Below are 21,098 nucleotides of genomic sequence, written 5' to 3' on the forward strand. Positions count from 1 at the left end.
AACTAGAGATGTTGTTGCCCATGTCATACCTACCACTCCTCCATGAGATCTTTTTGAAGTTCTTCGTGTGTATCAGAATCTCTAATGTCATGATACACCTGAAGAAAGCGTTGAATTTGTTCTTGTGTTCTAATTGTCTGCATCCGTTATTCCATGAGGCCATAGTTGGTGTAATTCAAATTTGTCCACGCTCGTTCTCGTTGATCATGTTGTGTAAGATACACACATTATGATGATGTAAAAGATCTCTTGCTCCCAAAACCTGGACGGTCCTCATACAATAGCAAATTATGATTGCAAAATCTCAAAAGTCCTCTCCATATCTTTTCTAACGGCCGCTTGAGCATTATGTAAGTAGAGTTCTTTCTTACCTTGGAGTTTGCAATTGCCTTCACAAAAGTAGCCCACTTCGAATAAATCACATCCGCAAGACAATTGAACAATAAATTTTTCTCTAGGACATCTTTTTAGGCTGGTTGTAATGGTAGTATCATAGTTAGTATATCATGCATGCCAACTAGGCAATTTTAATGAGGTGTTATAGAATTAAATGAAGAAAGAGAGAGTTGAGTATCATATCATGATACCGTATCACCATAAAAGTTATGCTACTATGAATCATGCATGACAATAAATAAAGTACTACATGATACTAAAGCTGGTCATAGTGGGGAGTAACATATACTAGTATCATGCATATGATACTAGTGTATGATACTACCTTCATAGTGCATAGTAACATAAAGTAGTATCATAGATGATCATATTTATTGCCATGCATGACAGAAAGTAGCATAGCATTTAACATGATATGGTATCTACCTATGTTACTCTAAGGCTGGTCACAGTGGGGAGGAACTTAGGAGTAACATCACACACTCCAATATAACTTTGCTTATGTGGCACGTATTTAATGAAGAGAGAGGTGCTTGTGGTAACTAGCTAAGTTACCGGAACATCACACACTCCAAGAAACAATGAGTCTATAACCTAATAAATACATTGTTGCATGACACTACATAGATATTCCTACCCACTATGGAGGTAGTAATATAGTCTAGGGAAGTGTGAAGTTACTAGCTTATGTTCTTGCCCATTGTGACCAGCCTAACCCTCTCTTTCCTTTTTAATTATGTGCCACATAAGCATGTTTGCTAGTCTCAAGTGCATGTTACAGGTTATGTTACCCCCACTATGGCCAGTTTAATATATGATACTAAGTATTAGGGAGGTAGTATCATACACTAGTATCACATGCACGATACTAATATATGATACTCGCACTATAACCAACCTTAGCGGCTCAGTTAGTTCTTGCGTCGACGCAACAGAATTTCCCAGGACCGGACGGGAATCAAGAGAAAGCACCCCGATCCAGGATAAACTCGCGCATGCACCTGGTGGCCGGCGCCCCATATATAAGCCGGAGCCATCCCTCTCTCCTCCGGCGGACGAGCGAGCTAGACAAGTCAGAGTCGACCACCTAATTAAACGACCTGAAAAGGAGGCCGGATTATACTTCTATACTCCAACCTAGAGTCGCCGGGCATGGGTGGCGCGGCAGACGCCAAGAAGGCGCCCTTCGGCTCGTCGCTCATGTCGGTGTTCATGCACGCCGACGCGGCGGACGTGGCGCTCATGGTGCTGGGCCTGGTCGGCGCCATCGGCGACGGCATCTCCACGCCGGCGATGCTGCTCATCACCAGCCGCATCTTCAACGACCTCGGCAGCGGCCCCGACCTCCTCCAGGAGTTCAGCTCCAAGATCGACGAGGTACGACTTCGACATTTCTTTCTGCCCATTGTTCAGCCGGCCGTGGCAGCCAGGACGAGAATATTAACATGCAATTCTCGTGTTGAAATGAATCCACTCGATGGGCCAGAACGCGAGGAACCTCGTCTTCTTGGCGCTGGGCTGCTGGGTCATGGCGTTCCTAGGTGAGTGACAACGACGATATTTTGGATGCCGTGCCAATGGCGCACATGCAGTCATGCATTTCTCAATGTGATCCATGCGTGTGCAGAGGGGTATTGCTGGTCACGGACGGCGGAGCGGCAGGCGTCGCGGATGCGCGCGCGCTACCTGGCGGCGGTGCTCCGGCAGGACGTGGAGTACTTCGACCTCAAGGTGGGGTCGACGGCGGAGGTGATCGCCAGCGTCTCCAACGACAGCCTGGTGGTGCAGGACGTGCTGAGCGAGAAGGTGCCCAACTTCGTCATGAACGCCGCCATGTTCTTCGGCAGCTACGCCGTGGCCTTGGCGCTGCTGTGGCGGCTCACCCTTGTGGCGCTGCCGTCGGTCCTGCTGCTCATCATCCCCGGCTTCATGTACGGCCGCATCCTCATAGGCCTCGCGCGCCGGATCAGGGAGCAGTACACGCGCCCGGGCGCCGTCGCCGAGCAGGCCATCTCGTCGGTGCGCACCGTGTACTCGTTCGCGGCGGAGCGCGCCACCATGGCGCAGTTCTCGGCGGCGCTCGAGGAGTCGACGCGGCTCGGGATCAAGCAGGGGCTCGCCAAGGGCATCGCCATCGGCAGCAACGGCATCACCTTCGCCATCTGGGCCTTCAACGTCTGGTACGGCAGCCGCCTCGTCATGTACCACGGCTACCAGGGCGGCACCGTCTTCGCCGCCTCCGCCTCCATCATCCTCGGCGGCCTGTACGTAGCAGTAATTAATCTAGTTTCCGGTCCATGTCCATGCACGATACATAGCCGCGCGCGCGCCGCCATTAACGACGAGCCATGAAACGCGTGCATGCAGGGCGCTGGGTTCGGGGCTGTCCAACGTCAAGTACTTCTCCGAGGCGAGCGCGGCGGGGGAGAGGGTGCTGGCGGTGATCCGGCGGGTTCCCAAGATCGACTCGGGCAGCGACACCGGGGAGGAGCTGGCGAACGTGGCCGGCGAGGTGGAGTTCAAGAACGTGGAGTTCTGCTACCCGTCGCGGCCGGAGAGCCCCATCTTCGCGAGCTTCTGCCTGCGCGTGCCGGCGGGTCGCACGGCGGCGCTGGTGGGCAGCAGCGGGTCCGGCAAGTCGACGGTGGTGGCGCTGCTGGAGCGGTTCTACGACCCGTCGGGCGGGGAGGTGGCGCTGGACGGCGTGGACATCCGGCGGCTGCGGCTCAAGTGGCTGCGCGCGCAGATTGGGCTGGTGAGCCAGGAGCCGGCGCTGTTCGCCACGTCCATCATGGAGAACATCCTGTTCGGCAAGGAGGACGCGGCGCCGGAGGAGGTCACCGCCGCCGCCAAGGCCGCCAACGCGCACAACTTCATCTCCCAGCTGCCGCAGGGCTACGACACACAGGTAACAATCAATTACTACAAACTTCTTTTTTTTTTTTGAATTACTACAAACCTTTTTCTTACTCTAGTACCGTGATTCGCAATCCACGGGAACCGTTTCCTCTTTGCGAGTCGCTGTCGATTTCCTTTTCGTCAACTTTTGTTCTCGTTGCGAAATGCCTATGCGATTCGTCGAGTTGTTTTCTCGGCGAACTTTCTGCTAGCATGTTCGGTGGATTAGAGTACGGAGTCACACAAAATGCGGTACAAAGGCGAGGATTTTCATGATGTTGTTTCCTTTTTCCTTCTCTCCTTGCTCTCTCTATGTGTAGTTTCTCTCAAAAGTCAAGAGCGAATACCCAATCAATTACTACTGGTGAAAGGAATACTATTAAAGGCTAGATTCTAAAGAAAAATCAACAATATACAAGTCATAGAGCACCATCCCCCCCAAAAAAATAGAAGCTCTACTTTGCACTGACATGGACATGCCTAGTTATGGAGTACTATGTATATGTAAGAAAGATCTTACTGGAACTGGAAAAGATAAGAATAAGAAGGGATGTAAACCGTAAAGGTGCTTCCGTTTCCATACCCCTGCAGTACCACAAACGGGGCGGGAATTTTTGGAGCAAGGCTCCACATGCACCCATGAACAGTAAAAAAAGTAGTAGTAGTACTGAATTTTGTTGTAACATAGATAGATAGTCGATTGTGAAGTTTCGCTAAGAAATGACATCCATGATAATCTAGAACAAAGACATTGCTTGACGAATAGTAAGATCCCAATGGTGCGTGTGGAACCATATTCACCTTGATATTTTGCCACAAACTGGCCCAAACTAACCAACAGAATAAACTGAACATGTCACGGCGAAATTCTCCTCGTAGTTTAATTGAAGAGGAATACTAGTGGTAGGCAGCCGCGGCGTGTGGCCCTGGAATCCCAACTCCTCCCGTTGTACCTTGCGAATTGTGCCTTTCTTTTAGAGCAAGTACAATAAGGTGACATAAGCAGGCTATAAGGACTAGAATATTATATCTTTGTCTAGTTGGAGGAGAGAGAAGAGGAGAGAGGAGAGAAGCGGGCTCTTGGTTAGTAGCCGGCTCTAGCACGAGACCCAAGACGCTTTGTGAGATTGTAAGGTGGGCCAACTAATAATGAAGTAGTACACATATAGAACTTACTATTGTACATGCCAGCTACAAGATTGGCTATAAATGACATGGCAACTCCTTATAGCCAATTGCTGGCTATATTCTTAACCATGCTCTTATGGGGGTTCTTAATAAGGCATTTATTGATTGTTTTCTGGAAGTAGTAGCACCCTTTGTTTCTACTCTCTCCGTTCTGAATTACTTGTCGCACGTATGAATGTATCTAGATGTATTTTAATTCTAGATACATTCATTTTAGCGACGAGTAATTTGGAACGGAAGGAGTAGTGTGGTCACCCTTTTTAAAGTAAGCATTAGCATTGGAATAAAATCTTTTGTTGTCCAAAAAAAAAAAGCACTCCCTCCATTCCATAATGTAGTGCCTATAGATTTTTGCAAAAGTCAAATGTCACAAACTTTGACCATATTTATGAAGAAAAGTAGGTACATCTAGGATACCAAATGCACATCATTGGATACATCATGAGTTATATTTTCAGAATGTACATGCTTGGTATTGTAGATGTAGACAATTTTCTCTATATAATTAGTCAAAGTTAGCAAAGTTTGACTTCAGTAAAAATCTATAGGCACTACATTGTAGAATGGAGGGAGTAAGCATTAGCACTCTACTGGTCCGTGTAGCCCAGCCGCGGGCAGAGAACATGGCCCTTGCCTCTCAAGAAAAGCCCTTAGGGCCCGCTTGGAATCGGTGTAAACTTTTACACCCGAATTTAATTTACAGGTGTAAATTACCGGTCGTAGTGTGCTTTCCGCTCGGAATAAAAACGACAGCTCGAGGTCTGTATCGATTACACCGGTATTTAGGACCGAACCGACGATCCAAGCGGGCCCTTACGCAATCCGGGATTCGGAAGGAGCTCATCATCCTGTCGAGTTCCCAATCCCACCAAAATGCAACCCCTCAGTTTTGTTGACCCGGTGGAAAGGAAATACTCTCTCTTATGTCTCAAAATCAAAATAGTATCTTACATTTTTCTCAAAACCAAAATAGTATCAAAATACGTCTTACGTTTTTGTCAAAATCAAAATGATATCAAAAAAGGTCTTACATTTTGAGACAGAGTGAGCACTAAAGTCGTCTAGAAAAGAAACCGGTTCAATCAAATTTCCCTCAACCGTCCGATCTACATCCCACAGCCAGAGTCATGTTCTTCCTCCTCCCGTGTCTGCCCGTAGACTCACCCTTCGACGCCGGCTGAACTGTCGGCTCCCGCATCTCCGTCTCACCCTCGGAGGCTCCGTGGATTCGACTGGCGCCTGAATGTTTTCCGGACGCGTAAAGAAGAGCAAACGCGCAATAAGTATCATTATATGCCATCACATAGAAAGTGATCCGCTTAGTATCCAGTCTCCATGAATGTTGCCCTTCCTGCACCAAGTTCCAAATGGGGGACTCAGTTGAACCAAGTCAGCAGAATGGAAGCGATGCCCATGATTAAAGTAGCACACACAACACCATATTGGGTACAAATGTAGTACTCCCTCCGTTCGGAATTACTTGTCGCGAAAATGGATGTATCTAGACGTATTTTAATTCTAGATACATCCATTTCCGAGACAAGTAATTCCGAACGGAGGGAGTAGGTGTTTGGATGGAGACTTGCAGTGTGAGAAGTGTACCCTTGGAGCGCCCTCAAGGATCCCAAGACTGGAGAGGCGCATATGCACAAAATTTTAACACCAAGTCAGGCACTGGAAGCTACCAAATCATCCTGCAACAAAGAGTTCATTACATACAGAAGTTATTTAAAATTAAAGCTGACAAACATATGAACACCTGAGGACCCAGTCAGGCACTGGAAGTCTGCAAGCTAATGAACACGAAATCACGCAAACTAAGGTGCACCATCAGACAAAACAAAAAGCTCTGAGCAACGATTTACTCCCTCCGCCCCAAAATCAGTGTCGTTGTTTTAGTGTAAATTGAACAAATTTGAAGTAAAACCGCGACACTTATTTTGGGATGGAGGGGGTACAAAACATCACACTGCGGCACATTGCTCTAGGATGAAGGAGAGTGGCCGCCTTGTGGTGCGTGGGCGTAAAGTGCATCATCCGTCACCAGTTCAGCTTCAGCATACAGTTCAGCCACCCTTGCCACCAGTTCAGCTTCAGCATACAGTTCCTCTCCACTTAGTTCTTCTCCAGCAGACCTGACCTGCCACACATCACCCGTCCACTTCCGGGCAACAACAAATCAGTGCATTATGATCTCTCAATCATTTTCATTGCCGAAAGAATATTGTACCAGATGTCTTCCAAAATACCCGTACTGCATGTATGGCAGCATGAGTTTCTAAATGGCAGCTTTATTAATCAAGCTAAGGTCAAATGTTAGAATCCAACATAAAATGCCCTACAAATTTCATCTTTTTTCCCTGTTAGCTTAGAAGTGTCAGTACTATTACTTCTAAGGCTGCTACAACACCACTTCACGGCGATTCAGTTCCGAGTGGAGATGGCATGGAAATTCAAAGCACTCGCTTTGCAGTTTCAAATATGGCCGATGGCGGGGGCTAGGAATCATAGAGTGGTGAAACACAAGTGGAAAAGGGAGGCTCGTCGGCCCACCACTCAGGGTGTGTGCCTCCATGTCCATGGTCGGTGGGCACTGCCAGCAAGCAACTAGGAGGCCTTTATGCAAATCTAGTAACCAGAAAAGGCTTGCCAGCCAACAGTTATGGTGTTCCAACTTTCCCAGCAAACAGGATTTTCACCCAGGTCCTGTCATGCACTAAATATTTTTGACAGCAATATGTTAGGCAGAGATCTGACAGAAGGAAGTGCCCGTGCGCCGTGCGTGTGTACGTGTCGTGCCATGGCTGGTTCTGAAAGGCAACTTTAATCGACCAAAAAATCAAAAACGATTCAGAAAAAGCATCACTGATCTGGTCCGCTGCCGCCGGTCACTGCAAACTCTCACTCAGCGATAGAGGGAAAAGGGTGTGTCTTTTTCCAGCCGCTGTGCTGTTCCAACATAGGTCTTCTTCAAGATGCAGCCCCCAGCTAATAATGAGAGATCCCCTGATGATTCGAACTCCAAGTGGCATGCATGTAAACCTCAAAAGTTCATTCATGGCCAGAAACCCCACCACTACCATTTCTACTGTGTGCAAACCTGCTGCGGGGCGCATAAAATTAGAACGCACTAGATTTTGATGTGGGCGAACCAGCTAACACAATGACCTGATAGGCACTAAAAACGCTGCCCTCCCTGTTGAGTATCTACCAGTTCATATCCACGTACTCAACTTCCATTTCCATTGTTTAAGAACTATGAAAAGATCACAGTAAAGTGTCCCGTGAAAATGACAGGCACCTTAAATCTTTCCACTGTACCTTACAAACCACACAAATAATACTGTACACTTATTAACTGAACAAGCTTGCCAATGTAACCAGTGCACATATCACATATGCAAATATTGTGTTGGAGAAAAAAACATGGTTTGGCAGTGATTGTTTTCAGAAGTCAGATTTACCTTAATGTGGTTGCGGTGAGTAAGTGTATGGCTTGAGAGTTGAGAATATATGATCAAGTCGTGACAATACAACGGATAAGTGCATTTTTGGAAGACAAAAGAAAAACAAGAATTCAAATCTGCAAAAGTACAGGTATATGGTCAGTATGATGATGTTAAAGTAGATAGCCACATAACTAATGTCCATGTCAATTGTCAATATTATAGGATAAAGAAGAGTAATGGCCTTCAGGACGCTTACCACTTTGATTCTGAACCACTATTCCAGCCAGGATCAACTAACATGGAAGGATAGGATGACTTAGTTCTGAGAATGAAAAAATGAATCCAATATTGTATAAACACATACTTGGATCAACTTTCAGTGATTATCATTGTCCATGATCAATTGACGCCATAGGGGTAAATAATGAGCCGAAATATTGATGGAACAAACATGATTTCATACTTAAAGTGACGCTGTTATATTCCTCCGATGCTGATGTTTACAAGGTCTCTAGGTTTTCAGAACAAAGGTTTCCTGCCTATCATTTATTTATCAACTAAAGTTGCTGTTTATTCCCTGCAACGCTTTTGACTACCATTGACAGCTTATGTGCTCAATTTTCTGGGCACAGTATGTAGGGTGGGTCAATTTACATATATGGATGAATATGATAACCCATTTTACAAATGCTGAGCTAGATGTCTGAGATAAGCTAGGTTCAACTTTGAGGTGGCAACATTAGATGTTTATAATCAATGGAGGAATGGCCGAGCAGTATGTCAACAAACAGACTGGAGTATACATATCAGTGCTACATTAGTATATATTTTACTGTACTTGTGCATAGTATCATAGGCATTTCTTCCAAAAAGGAAGTATCACACAGGCATTTCTGAATATTCTTCCAGTGAGAATGCAGTTTTGAAATGAAAAGGAGAGTTGTACATACAGAGGTTTGAAACCAAAAAAAAACTCACTTATGTGTCTTCGAATTTGATGTACTTGTCACAAAAAATTAAGGATTAGAATTGTTAGCTCATCAAGAAACTAGGTCATCTTAAAGCTATTGATACCTATGTTTTTAAGGCGACGCCTTGCTTTAAGGCGCTGGGGGGGCGCTTCGACGCCTAGGCGACGCCTAGGCGCCTAAAGCGGACGCCTAGGCGCCTAAAGCGCAAAGCGCTGGGGGGGCGCCTCGACGCCTAGGCGTCGCCTAGGCGTCGCCTTACGGACGCCTTTAAAACATAGATTGATACTTTCCAATTTTTCCTTCTTATGTGAAGTTGTGAACTAAATTTGTGGTTCACACTCCAATAGTCTGGTATTAACCATGCTTGAAACAAAAACAGGTGGGTGAGCGTGGTGTCCAAATGTCTGGAGGGCAGAAGCAGAGGATTGCTATTGCCAGAGCAATCCTGAAGTCACCCAAGATCCTCCTCCTTGATGAAGCCACCAGTGCATTGGATACTGAGTCAGAGCGTGTCGTACAGGAGGCACTCGACCTGGCCTCCGTAGGCCGGACGACTATCGTCGTTGCACATCGCCTCTCCACTATCCGCAATGCTGACATGATTGCTGTCATGCAGTACGGTGAGGTCAAGGAGCTGGGCTCCCATGAAGAGCTCATCGCCGATGAGAATGGCCTCTACTCATCTCTTGTTCGCCTTCAGCAGACTAGAGAATCGAATGAGGTTGATGAGGTCAGTGGAGCCGGCAGTACTTCTGCCGTGGGGCAGTCCAGCAGCCACAGCATGAGCAGGAGATTCTCCGCGGCCAGCAGGTCAAGCTCAGCCCGTTCATTGGGTGATGCAGGTGATGCTGACCACACTGAGGAGCCAAAGCTTCCACTGCCGTCCTTCAGAAGGCTGCTTATGCTTAATGCACCAGAGTGGAGGCAGGCGCTTATGGGAGGCTTCAGTGCAATTGTGTTCGGAGGCATCCAGCCTGCTTATGCATACGCCATGGGAAGCATGATCTCAGTCTACTTCTTGACCGATCACAATGAGATCAGGGACAAAACAAGGGCCTACGCTCTCATCTTTGTCGCCCTTGCAGTGCTCTCGTTCTTGATCAATATTGGACAGCATTACAACTTTGGTGCTATGGGAGAATACCTCACCAAGAGGATCAGGGAACAAATGCTAACAAAAATCCTCACTTTCGAGATTGGATGGTTCGACCGCGATGAGAACTCCAGTGGTGCCATATGCTCACAGCTTGCCAAGGACGCCAACGTGGTAAGTACCAGACAGAAATTAAGCATGTTGATGCTTCAACGGAAATTCATCTAACCTAGCCTAATGTTTTTGTGTTTTGTTACAGGTCAGGTCTCTAGTGGGTGACCGAATGGCACTGGTGATCCAAACAGTTTCTGCGGTGCTTATTGCTTGCACCATGGGTCTGGTCATTGCCTGGCGTCTGGCCCTTGTCATGATAGCAGTGCAGCCTCTCATCATCGTCTGCTTCTATGCTCGCCGTGTCTTACTCAAGAGCATGTCCAAGAAATCAATACAGGCACAATCTGAAAGTAGCAAGCTAGCTGCTGAGGCTGTCTCCAATCTCCGTACCATCACGGCCTTCTCATCCCAGGACCGCATCTTAGGCCTCTTCAACCAAGCACAGAACGGCCCGCGGAAGGAAAGCATCCGGCAGTCGTGGATTGCAGGCCTTGGCCTTGGCACTTCCATGAGCCTGATGACATGCACATGGGCCCTTGACTTCTGGTTTGGTGGCAGGCTCATAGCTCAGCACCACATTACTGCCAAGGCACTCTTCCAGACCTTCATGATTCTAGTAAGCACAGGGCGTGTGATTGCTGATGCAGGTAGCATGACAACAGACCTAGCTAAGGGTGCTGATGCAATCGCCTCGGTGTTTGCTGTTCTCGACCGGGTAACAGAAATCGAACCTGACAACCCTGAAGGATACAAGCCAGAGAAGCTCAAAGGTGAAGTGGACATCAGAGGAGTCGACTTTGCCTACCCGTCAAGGCCAGATGTGATCATCTTCAAAGGGTTCTCTTTAAGCATTCAATCAGGCAAGTCAACAGCCCTGGTTGGGCAAAGTGGCTCTGGCAAGTCGACCATCATTGGGCTCATAGAGCGATTCTATGACCCAGTGAGGGGAATGGTGAAAATTGATGGCAGAGACATCAAAACATATAATCTTAGAGCCCTGCGGCAGCACATTGGACTGGTCAGCCAGGAGCCAACGCTGTTTGCCGGCACAATCAGAGAGAACATTGTGTATGGCACAGAAACAGCAAGTGAGGCGGAAATTGAGAATGCAGCAAGGTCTGCCAATGCACATGACTTCATCAGCAACCTCAAGGATGGATATGACACATGGTGTGGCGAGAGAGGTGTTCAGCTGTCAGGAGGGCAGAAGCAGCGTATTGCAATTGCCCGTGCCATCCTAAAGAACCCAGCTATCTTGCTACTGGATGAGGCTACCAGTGCACTGGACAGCCAGTCCGAAAAGGTGGTACAGGAGGCACTGGAGAGAGTGATGGTTGGCAGGACAAGTGTGGTGGTGGCACACAGGCTCAGCACAATCCAAAACTGTGACCTGATCACTGTGCTCGACAAAGGAATTGTTGTGGAGAAGGGCACACACTCATCCCTCATGTCAAAGGGTCCCTCTGGAACATATTATAGCTTGGTTAGTTTGCAACAAGGAGGCAACCAGAACTAAGTATTTCCATGACAATAGAGCACTCGTATTTGAATTAGAACTGTAAGCAAGGATGACGATCAGATCATTTAAACTTTCGGCGACAATGGGCTATTTTTCCTCCTGTTGCACTATCAGTATATAGAAGTGTGCCAAGCTTGTAGTTTATTCATGTAACTGTTGGATATGTATTGCAGTGATGCAAAGGTCAAGAAATCTAAGATAAGCAGTATAGTAGGTTTCTAGGTTGTATCTGTATTTATTTTTCTGTCTCCTAATTATTCAAAACCACTATACTTATTCACAACACGGATTTGTACCGGCATAGCTAAGTTTCACAATTCAAAAGTAGGAACAAACATTAGTTAAAGTTTTATATCTTTGACCCAGATGTTTAATTATGAGTGTTTCTTTAAAAAAACAGTATCCATAGATACAGTGAGGTAAATGGTCTAGATTTGACTAATTTTAATCTGAGAAAGCAGTTGAGTGAACAGTGCATTAGGAAAGAGGAGCAGGTCAAGTGGTTTCAGAGGGCTAAGATGACTGAGCTTCTTAAAGGGGATTCTCTCACTTCCTATTTTATTTCTAAAGCTAGTTGTAAGAAAAGGAAAAACAAGATTTACTAAAAACCTCCAAAACTTATATAATCACTGACCATCAGATTTCATATATAATTGAGCATCACATTGCATTATATAATTGAGCATCACATGTATATTTCTTTGCATCAGGAAGAGGTGGTTGTAACGGGGGGTGAGGAGATTTTGATATGCTACTAATTTCTATAAAAAATTGTTTGGCCTTGAAAAAGATAGTGCGCGTATTTCTATAGAGGTTCCTTTGGAAAATGTTCTAGAGGATTGTGATAGAGCTAAATTACATGCACCTTTTACTGTAGAGGAAATTAAAAATGCTACTTTTCGAATGAAACGTAATAAGGCTCCTGGCCTAGATGGTTTCCCTATAGAGTTTTATCAGCACTATTGGCCTTTGATTAGTGAAGATATTATGAGTTTGTTTGACGGTTTTTATCTAGGTAAATTAGATCTTGCTTGTCTTAATTAGAAGATGCTCTAAGACCATTTAGCAGAAATATCAAAATATAAGTAAAGATTACTAATTTGGTCTTGTGAGCAACCATGTTATTTTGGTTTGATGCTACTTAGTATCCCCAGTTCTCATCTTGTAATGGCCAAGTTTGGATCTTGGCTTTTTTATGGAGGGCCTAGATCACCAAGATAGTAGTAGCTTTCTACATTTATATTATGTCTGCTCTAGGATAGTAGTTAGAGCATCTTCAGCCGTTGGAGCCCCCAAGAACATCACTGAACCAAAAAAGTTGGTGTCTTGGGGGGGCCAAATGCTTCATCCGGCCGAAATAGAAGTGCATGGGGAGAGCATCTTCCCTGCCACACCCCACCCCAACCAAAAATTTGTGAGGGAAATGATTAAGTGGGCCAAAAAAAAGGACATGTGGGGAGACATGATTTGCCGAAACTTTCGCCGACGCCCCCAAGAGCCCCCCAACGCGTTGGGTTTCGCCTGGGTTTGCCGGCGCTATTTTGACGTCCTTGGGGGGGGGGGGGCTCTGGGGGCGTGTCTGGGCCGTTTTTCGGCAAAAAGCGTCGCCCAAGCCTAAAACCGAGGCCCAAAGTTTCACGAACAAGTGAGCTACTAGCAGCTAAGCTAAGGTTCGGTCAAACTGCGGCCACCACTATCTTTCACCACTGCTTAGGTTTTGCTGATGGAATCAATAATAAACTAGAGCAGACATGCTTGCTTTCTCTCTATTTTGGGATACATGTGGCATTTTATTTTCAAAACGTTATTTTGAACATAGCACACTATAACTTGTATAGCATTTGGAGAAGGGCCACACTATTTTTGGTAGAACTCTATTTTTTACATTGGTTCATATGCATATTGTACGTCAAATTCAGTCTAGCCCACCAACACCTCAACAAAGAACACACCAGTAATAGCATTGCCGATTCAACAAGATTAGTTTCCAGCCAGGTAACATTATTAATGACATAAAAGAGATGATAGGCTCAAAATTTTAAGAAAAAACCTTGTGGTCTTTCTATTAAACTTATGGAGATTATAGAGTAGTACAATTTAGCTTCGATATTACTTCAGCACTGGTATTCAGTGTAGGCTGCAACGGGGTACCGATGACCATTCCTGAGTTTACTATTTCAAACCATTATCATTTGAGACCTTCCATGCAGCCTCCTCGGCAAGGGTCTTGGATGATACATACACATCTGAACTATTTGGAGTTTTATAACACGCGTCTGAACTATTTTGTGAGCGCAAAAGGCATTCACGGTCCCTTAGCTGAATTTGGTGCTTCGGCTCAGAATGTACCTTTGATTTTACAGACTCCGTAAACCCACTGAATTGTGCTAGCTAAGGTTTTCAGAAAAAGAAAAAAAAAACATGTGCGTGTGAGAAATGCCCCCCATGTAAGTAAAATCCTAAATCCGCCATTCAAACCAAGGAGTGAAACCCTCTTGAGCCATGACTAATCAAGGCAGTTTTAATCCGCAGTCGGAACCCTACGACGAGCATTTGATAACTCTACCAAGCAACGTCAGCAAATGCGTGTAGACTTGGTGGTGGTATCGGTTTGATTCACCTTGCGGCAGAGGGGGCGACGAGGTGGGTAGGTCTCTCGAGGTGGCGCTGGAGAGGCCTTCGGGCGTCATCCCGTCTGAAGGAGCGGAGCACGGGCGATGCGCTGCGGCGGCGGGGCCGGGCAAGCGGGGTCGGGATTGGCGAGCGGCACACAGTTTTTGGGTTGCAATGCCGTGTCGCTCGGGGTGATAGGTGGGCGGTGCCGGCGGGGAGCTCCTAGTCGGCGCCTTATGCGCCGGCTAGGAGTTCTAGCGCTCGCTAACCTACAGAAACGGGCCGGCCCATTAAACCACTAGCGAAGCACTCCCTCGCCAAAAAAAAAAAATCGCTGGTCAACCGTTGATTTTTGAAAAAAATAAAAAACAAAAAACAGAACAAAAAAACTTGAATCCAAAAATGTTCTCATATTTTTTTTAAACTTCACAACCTTCGAAACAATTCATGAATTTTCGGGAAAGTATATCAATTTTGAAAAAAGTTCATCGAATTCCAAAAAAATCACACAAATTTGAAAAAAAAGGTCATCGATTTTGGGAAATGGTTCACAATTCTTTTTAAAAAAATCATCATTTTCTTAAAAATAGTTCATCCTTTTAGAAAATGTTCACAATATTGAAATAAAGTTCACGAATTTAGAAAAAGTTCATTGATTTTGATAAAAACTATCAAAATATTGCGAAAATGTTCATGCATTTTGGAAAAAATCATGAATTTAAAAAAAGTCCAGAGATTATGATAAAAGGTTCACAAATTTGGGAAAAAAGTTAAAGGATTTTGCAAAAAAAAAATGAATAAAAAGTTCATGAATTCAAAAAAAAGTTCGCCGATTTTGACTTAAAAATTCACGAACTTAGAAAAGTTTGTGCATTTAAGAAATAAGAAAAAGAAGAAGAAAAGAGAAAAGGAAAGAAAAATGAACAGGAAAAAAGAACAAGAACAACAAAAGGGAAAAAAGAAAAAGAAACAATTAAGAACCATCCGGAAACTGTCCAGCGAACCGGAAAATACCGGTTGGGACTTCCCAATACCGAGGGATTTCCACTACCTGAGAAGTAATAAAAGAGGAAAAGAAGTGTTAAGTCATAAGCGCTAACATGTCCTAGTAGTTACTGATGTCCTCTCCTAACCATGAGGTTGCGGGTTCGAAACTGACCCGTGCACCGTTTAGGATTTACCGCGCCGGTGGAGCCTTTTTTTTAGTAGCGAAGGTTAATGTGTCCAGGGCCTTCCATCAAACTTGTTTTGGGCCTGTAGTAATGCGCATCCGTGTTGTAACCTTCGACGTTTGCAACGAGTATTTATCGCATTAAGCGAAGCCGTAGGCCCGTAGGGATATCCCGTGTTGAGGTAAACATAGATTGAAAGAGAAGAAAAGGAGCGCACTCAAGGATCGAACCCTGGTCTTCAGGGGGAACACCGGCGCAGCTAACCACTTCGCCTGCTTCCAATTACTAGTTAGTAGTAGGATCACGACCTACTAGACGCGATCGGAGACGGTCTTCTCCCGTTTTTCTTTGTTTTTTTGTTTTCTTTTTTTTCATCTCCGACTTTTTCATTCTTTCCTTTTATCTTCTCCGATTTGTTTCAACTTTTTGTTTTTTTGTTTTCATTCTACATTCTTATATATGCGATCAATATTTTTTCAAATACTTATTATTCAACATTTTTCAAATACTTTCTCAACATTTTTCAAATACTTGTTCAACTTTTTTATATACATGATCAAGATTTCTTTCAGATACTTGTCCAAGATATTTCAAATACTTATTTAACATTTTGTAAACACTTGTTCAACATTTATTACATACATGATCAACATTTTTTTCAAATACTTGTTCAACAATTCTACAAATACTTGTTCAACATTTTCCACTTGTTGCAACCTAAGATTTTTTTCTTTTTTTATAGATCCATTTATTCAAAACATTTTGTTTGTTAAACTGTGCCTGCAAATCTCGAACCGTTTTCACCGTTAGATTCCTCGTGTCGAGATCATCAAAACTAGATACCATGTTGATAAATTTTGAAAATAAAAATCATGAAAAAACTGACGAAAAAACCGTGCCTCTCGCGGAAGGAGAAAAACACATTTTTTCCCATATACAAGAATCACGGCCGTGCCTCTCGCAGAAACAAATCCATGCCTTTGCGGAAGCAAAATCGTGCCTCTCTCAGAAACAAAACAAAAATGAAAATGTATTTTTTTTGTCGTTTCCAAGAGGCACGGCCGCTCCTCTTGCGAAAGCAAATCCGCGCCTCTCGCGGAAGCAAAATCATGCCTCTCGTGGAAGAAGAAAAAACCGTGTTTTTTTCCGTTTCCAAGTGGCACAGACGTGCCTCTCGCCGCAGCAAAACCGTGGCTCTTGCGAAAGAAAAAAAACGTGTTTGTTTTTCTCTTTTGAGAGGCATTACCGTGCCTCTCGCGGAAGAAAAAAAATATGTTTTTCGCTTAAAAAGGTTAAATTGTTTTGTCCAAAAGCTAAAAAAGACCGTGAAAAACTAAAAAGTCGGAAAAAAAATCGTCTAAAAAGCCAAAAATACGTGTGAGAAAAAAATTTGGAGGAAGCGCACAGTGCGCGACACGTGGTGGCGGATGAGAGTTGCTCCCGCCAGACATGGTAGCGCCCGTCTGACGTCTCGCAAATTGCATTTAAACTTGAACTGGGCCTGTATTCCGTTTTCGTTGGGAGCGACACCATGATCGCTTCAAGCAGAGCGTCTGGTGGGCCAGCCCAGTAATGCAATGTACTTAGTTAGATTGCTTAGTTCTCTCTCTCTCTCTCTCTCTCTCTCTCTCTCTCTCTCTCTCATATTGGGTGTCTATATATATCAAACTTTAAATTTTGGAAATTACTTTAGTTAAGTTTCAAAAAGTTCATGTTCCATTAAAAAAATGTTCAGCTGATGTAAAAAATTGTTCCTGCAATTTTTTAAAAATGTTGGTACCTTTCGGATATTTTGTCTTATAATTACAAAAAATGTTGACATGTTTAAAAATATGTTCATGATAGTTTTTCTAAAATTTTATTCAAAATATAAAACAGCTCGCCTACTACGTAAAAATCTTCATGTCATTTGAAAAAAAATTCATCGCATAAAAATGTTGACGCTTTAAAAAATATGTTTGTGACATTTTTTAAAATATATACAATGTAAAATGTTGTTTGCACATTTTATGCAGAAAAATGTTTGTAACATATATAAAATGTGTGTGACATTTATAAAAATCAATAACACTTAATAAATGTTTGCACATTTTACTAAAAATGTTAAATGTGTGTTTAAGAAATGTTTTTTTGCGGGTTTCACCGTGTATTTAAAAGATGGTCAATGCCCATTTGCAAATGTTCGACATGTATTGATAAAAATGTTTAACATGACATAGTAAAAAAAATGATTAACATGTACTCCCTCTGTTTTTATTTACTCCGTATATTAGCTTTGGTCAAAGTCAAACTTTGTAAACTTTGACAAAGTTTTTAGAAAAAAAATATTAACATATACAATAACAAATCAATCACATTAGATTCATTGTTGAATACACTTTCACATAGTATAGATTTGCTATTGTAAATGTTCATACTTTTTTTTATAAAGTTGGTCAAAGTTTATGAACTTTGATTTCAGTCAAACCTAATATGCAGAGTCAATAAAAACGGAGGGAGTATCTAAACAATGTTTAACAAGTGTATAAAAATGTTTAATGTCCATTTGAAAAATGTTTCAATATGTATTCGGATAAACGTTTAACATGTATTTTCTAAATATTCAATGTATATCTAGAAAAATGTCCAGAGTGTACACAAAAATTGCTCAGTGCGCATTTGAAAAAGTTGACTTGCATTTAAAACTAGAAAGAAAAAGGAGAAATGAAAATGAAAAAGAAAGAAATAGAAAAAGCTGAGAAACCTTGGTCATTACCTTGCTCATTCTTTTACTTCTTCATGCGGTTTCTTTGACATCGGGTAGAGGCAAATTTTGAAAATAAGCCGTTTCGATTGAAAACATTCAACCAATTAACTATGTTGTTTTGCGTCTGGTGGATCTCATCCATCTCTAGGAGCCCTTCTGTCTCAGTTGATGATTTAGGCATGCAATCACTAGTAGAAAAGGAGCCAATGGTCCAGGCCGGTCCAGCCCATTAGTCCCGGTTCAATCCAGAACCGGGACCAATGGGGGCATCGGACCTGGTTCGTGAGCCCTGGGGGCCGGCCGGGCCACGTGGGCCATTGGTCCCGATTCGTCTGGACCTATTGGTCCCGGTTGGTGGGATGAACCGGGACCAATGGGCCTCGTTCCTGGCCCAACACCATTGGTCCCGGTTGGTGGTTTGAACCGGGACCAATGGGCTGCCCATTAATCCCGGTTCGAACCATCAACCGGGACTAAAGGGTTGGTCTCCGTTGCGACCAGAGTTTAGTCCCACCTCGCCAACCGAAGGGGAATCGGACCGGTTTATAAGCCCCTCCATCTCTACCTTATTGAGCTCCTCTGAAAATAAAAATAGATGCCCTTATATAGGGAATTTAGCATAAATTCATACGGATTTCTCTTAAAATTCGTTATGAATTTAAGTTGAATTTCCTCTATAAGCGCATCTCTGCTCATTTCTGAGTAGTTTTTTATATAGTTTTTTTTCTTTTTCTGCTATATTTATTTTATTTTCTTTTTATTTCTGGGTTGTAATAAGCCATTAAAAATAAGCATATATGCTCCTTTTTTAGTACAGTTAATCTCAACTATTTTTTGCTTCTATTCATTTCTGAGTAGTTTTTTATATAGTTTTTTTTCTTTTTCTGCTATATTTTTTTTTTATTTCTGAGTTGTAATAAGCCATTAAAAATAAGCATATATGCTCCTTTTTTAGTACAGTTAATCACAACTATTTTTTGCTTCTATTCATTTCTGAGTAGTTTTCTATATTTTTTTTCTTTTCTGTTATATTTATTCTTTTGTTTTTATTTCTGAGTTGTAATAAGTCATTAAAAATAAGCATCTATGCTATTTTTTTATTAAAGTTAATCAAAATTATTTTTTTCTATTTATTTCTGAGTGGTTTTTTATATATTTTTGTTCTTTTCTGCTACATTTATTTTTTTCTTTTTATTTCTGAGTTGTAATAAGTCATTAAAAATAAAAAAGAGGTGCAATGCTCGTTAATTTGCTTCAAGCCTTTCGGAATAGTGTCAACTGCACTGCACATAGCTCTGTGCAGTCTACCATATTTCTCAAGGCTTGAGCTAACCAACGTGCAGGAGCATTGAGCCTCTCCGTCATCGTCTCTGCACTCAGGGCTTATAAACAGCTGCGAGTGCCTCTCGCTTGGCGAGGTGGGACTAAAAAACAGCTGCAGGAAGAATCAACAAAAAAATAGTTGCAGAAAATAAAAAAGTAGTTACACGGGTCCATTGGTACCGGTTCATGGCACCAACCGGTACCAATGCCGCTCTTTGGTCCCGGTTGTTTGGACCAACCGGGACGAATGCTCATCTTTAGTCCCGCGCAAACAGCTGAACACGTCACGGTCGCCACTAATACACCTCGGCGCCATGCTGCCAAGTACCACCAGCCGACACAGCTTGAAGCCCTTGGTGGATCTGTCGTGCGTAGCACCTCCGACCAGGCATGTCCAAGCATAGCACCTATCGGCCAGGCATGACTTGACAGCTCCACCGAAGCTCTGTGCAAGACGAAGCCGCTCCACCTCCTTCCTCTAACTTCCAGCGCTGCTCCACAAAACAATGCTCCCAAGAGAGAAACAACACCGCAGTGCCGCCATCGTCCGGTCTGGAACACCAGATCCTAGGGTTTCCCCGGAGCAATACGAGTGGGTCAACAGTAGTCACACGATGATGCCTTCATCATGGTAACGACATGGAACGCCGCCATCGCCCGCCGTCATCTTGGTTTTCACCGGCAACTACGTCTCCCCGACTCGCAGCTGGTGCCAGATGACGGATCCCGAGATCCGAACACCCAGCCTCAGGCCGACCACCTCTGACGGAAGAGATGACCACCATCGCCGGCTGCAACGGTCAGAACAGATCTGATCTATGCTATTTTTTAGTAAAGTTAATCAAAATTATTTTTTCTTCTATTTATTTCTGAGTGGTTTTTATATATTTTTTTTCTTTTCTGCTACATTTATTTTTTTTCTTTTTATTTCTGAGTTGTAATAAGTCATTAAAAATAAAAAAAGAGGCGCAATGCTCGTTAATTTGCTTCAAGCCTTTTGGAATAGTGCCAACTGCACTGCACATAGCTCTGTGCAGTCTACCGTATTCCACAAGGCTTGAAGCTAACCAACGTGCAGGAGCATTGAGCCTCTTCGTCATCGTATCTGCACTCAGGGCTTATAAACAGCTGCGAGTGCCTCTCGCTTGGCGAGGTGAGACTAAAAAAACAGCTGCAGGAAGAATCAACAAAAAAATAGCTGCAGAAAATAAAAAAAGTAGTTACACAGGTCCATTGGTACCGGTTCATGGCACCAACCGGTACCAATGTCGCTCTTTGGTCCCGGTTGGTCGCTCCAACCGGGACCAATGCCCCCCCTTTAGTCCCGGTTGGTGCCTCCAACCGGGACCAAAGGTCTTCGTTTCCCACCCTTTGGGCTGCTGAAAAGAGGCCTGTGGTCCCGGTTGGTGGCACCAACCGGGACTAAAGGTGGCATTAGTCCCTGTTGGAGCCACCAACCGGGACCAATGCTCTTGCTATATATACTGGACTTAGCAGTTTTCGCCAAATTCCATCTCTTTCTCGCCCCTGCCCCGAGCCTCTGCTCCTCGTCGCCGTCGCCGCCGAGCCCGCCCCGAGCCCGCCGGCCCCGTCGCCGCCCCGAGCCCGCCGTCCCC

At 44.0% G+C, this 21,098-nt stretch overlaps 1 protein-coding gene and 1 long non-coding RNA gene across 2 annotated transcripts; one reads left to right on the plus strand and one right to left on the minus strand.

Annotated features, from left to right (window-relative positions):
* Positions 1–1,449: 1,449 nt before the first annotated feature.
* LOC119322995 (putative multidrug resistance protein) lies at positions 1,450–11,930 on the plus strand. The gene is made up of 6 exons (XM_037596547.1): positions 1,450–1,773; positions 1,883–1,937; positions 2,024–2,660; positions 2,764–3,304; positions 9,282–10,169; positions 10,255–11,930. The coding sequence occupies exons 1-6, from the start codon at positions 1,549–1,551 to the stop codon at positions 11,623–11,625; spliced, it is 3,717 nt and encodes a 1,238-aa protein (XP_037452444.1). The 5' UTR covers positions 1,450–1,548; the 3' UTR covers positions 11,626–11,930.
* On the minus strand, positions 5,023–14,378 carry LOC119322996. Its single transcript, XR_005156026.1, has 3 exons — positions 14,249–14,378; positions 6,085–6,176; positions 5,023–5,833 (listed from the first exon to the last, which is right to left on the minus strand). It is a non-coding gene; the product is annotated as an uncharacterized LOC119322996 (long non-coding RNA).
* Positions 14,379–21,098: the final 6,720 nt, after the last annotated feature.

Source organism: Triticum dicoccoides, chromosome 6B, assembly GCF_002162155.2.
Source record: "Triticum dicoccoides isolate Atlit2015 ecotype Zavitan chromosome 6B, WEW_v2.0, whole genome shotgun sequence".
In the NCBI taxonomy this organism is placed as follows: Eukaryota; Viridiplantae; Streptophyta; class Magnoliopsida; order Poales; family Poaceae; genus Triticum; species Triticum dicoccoides.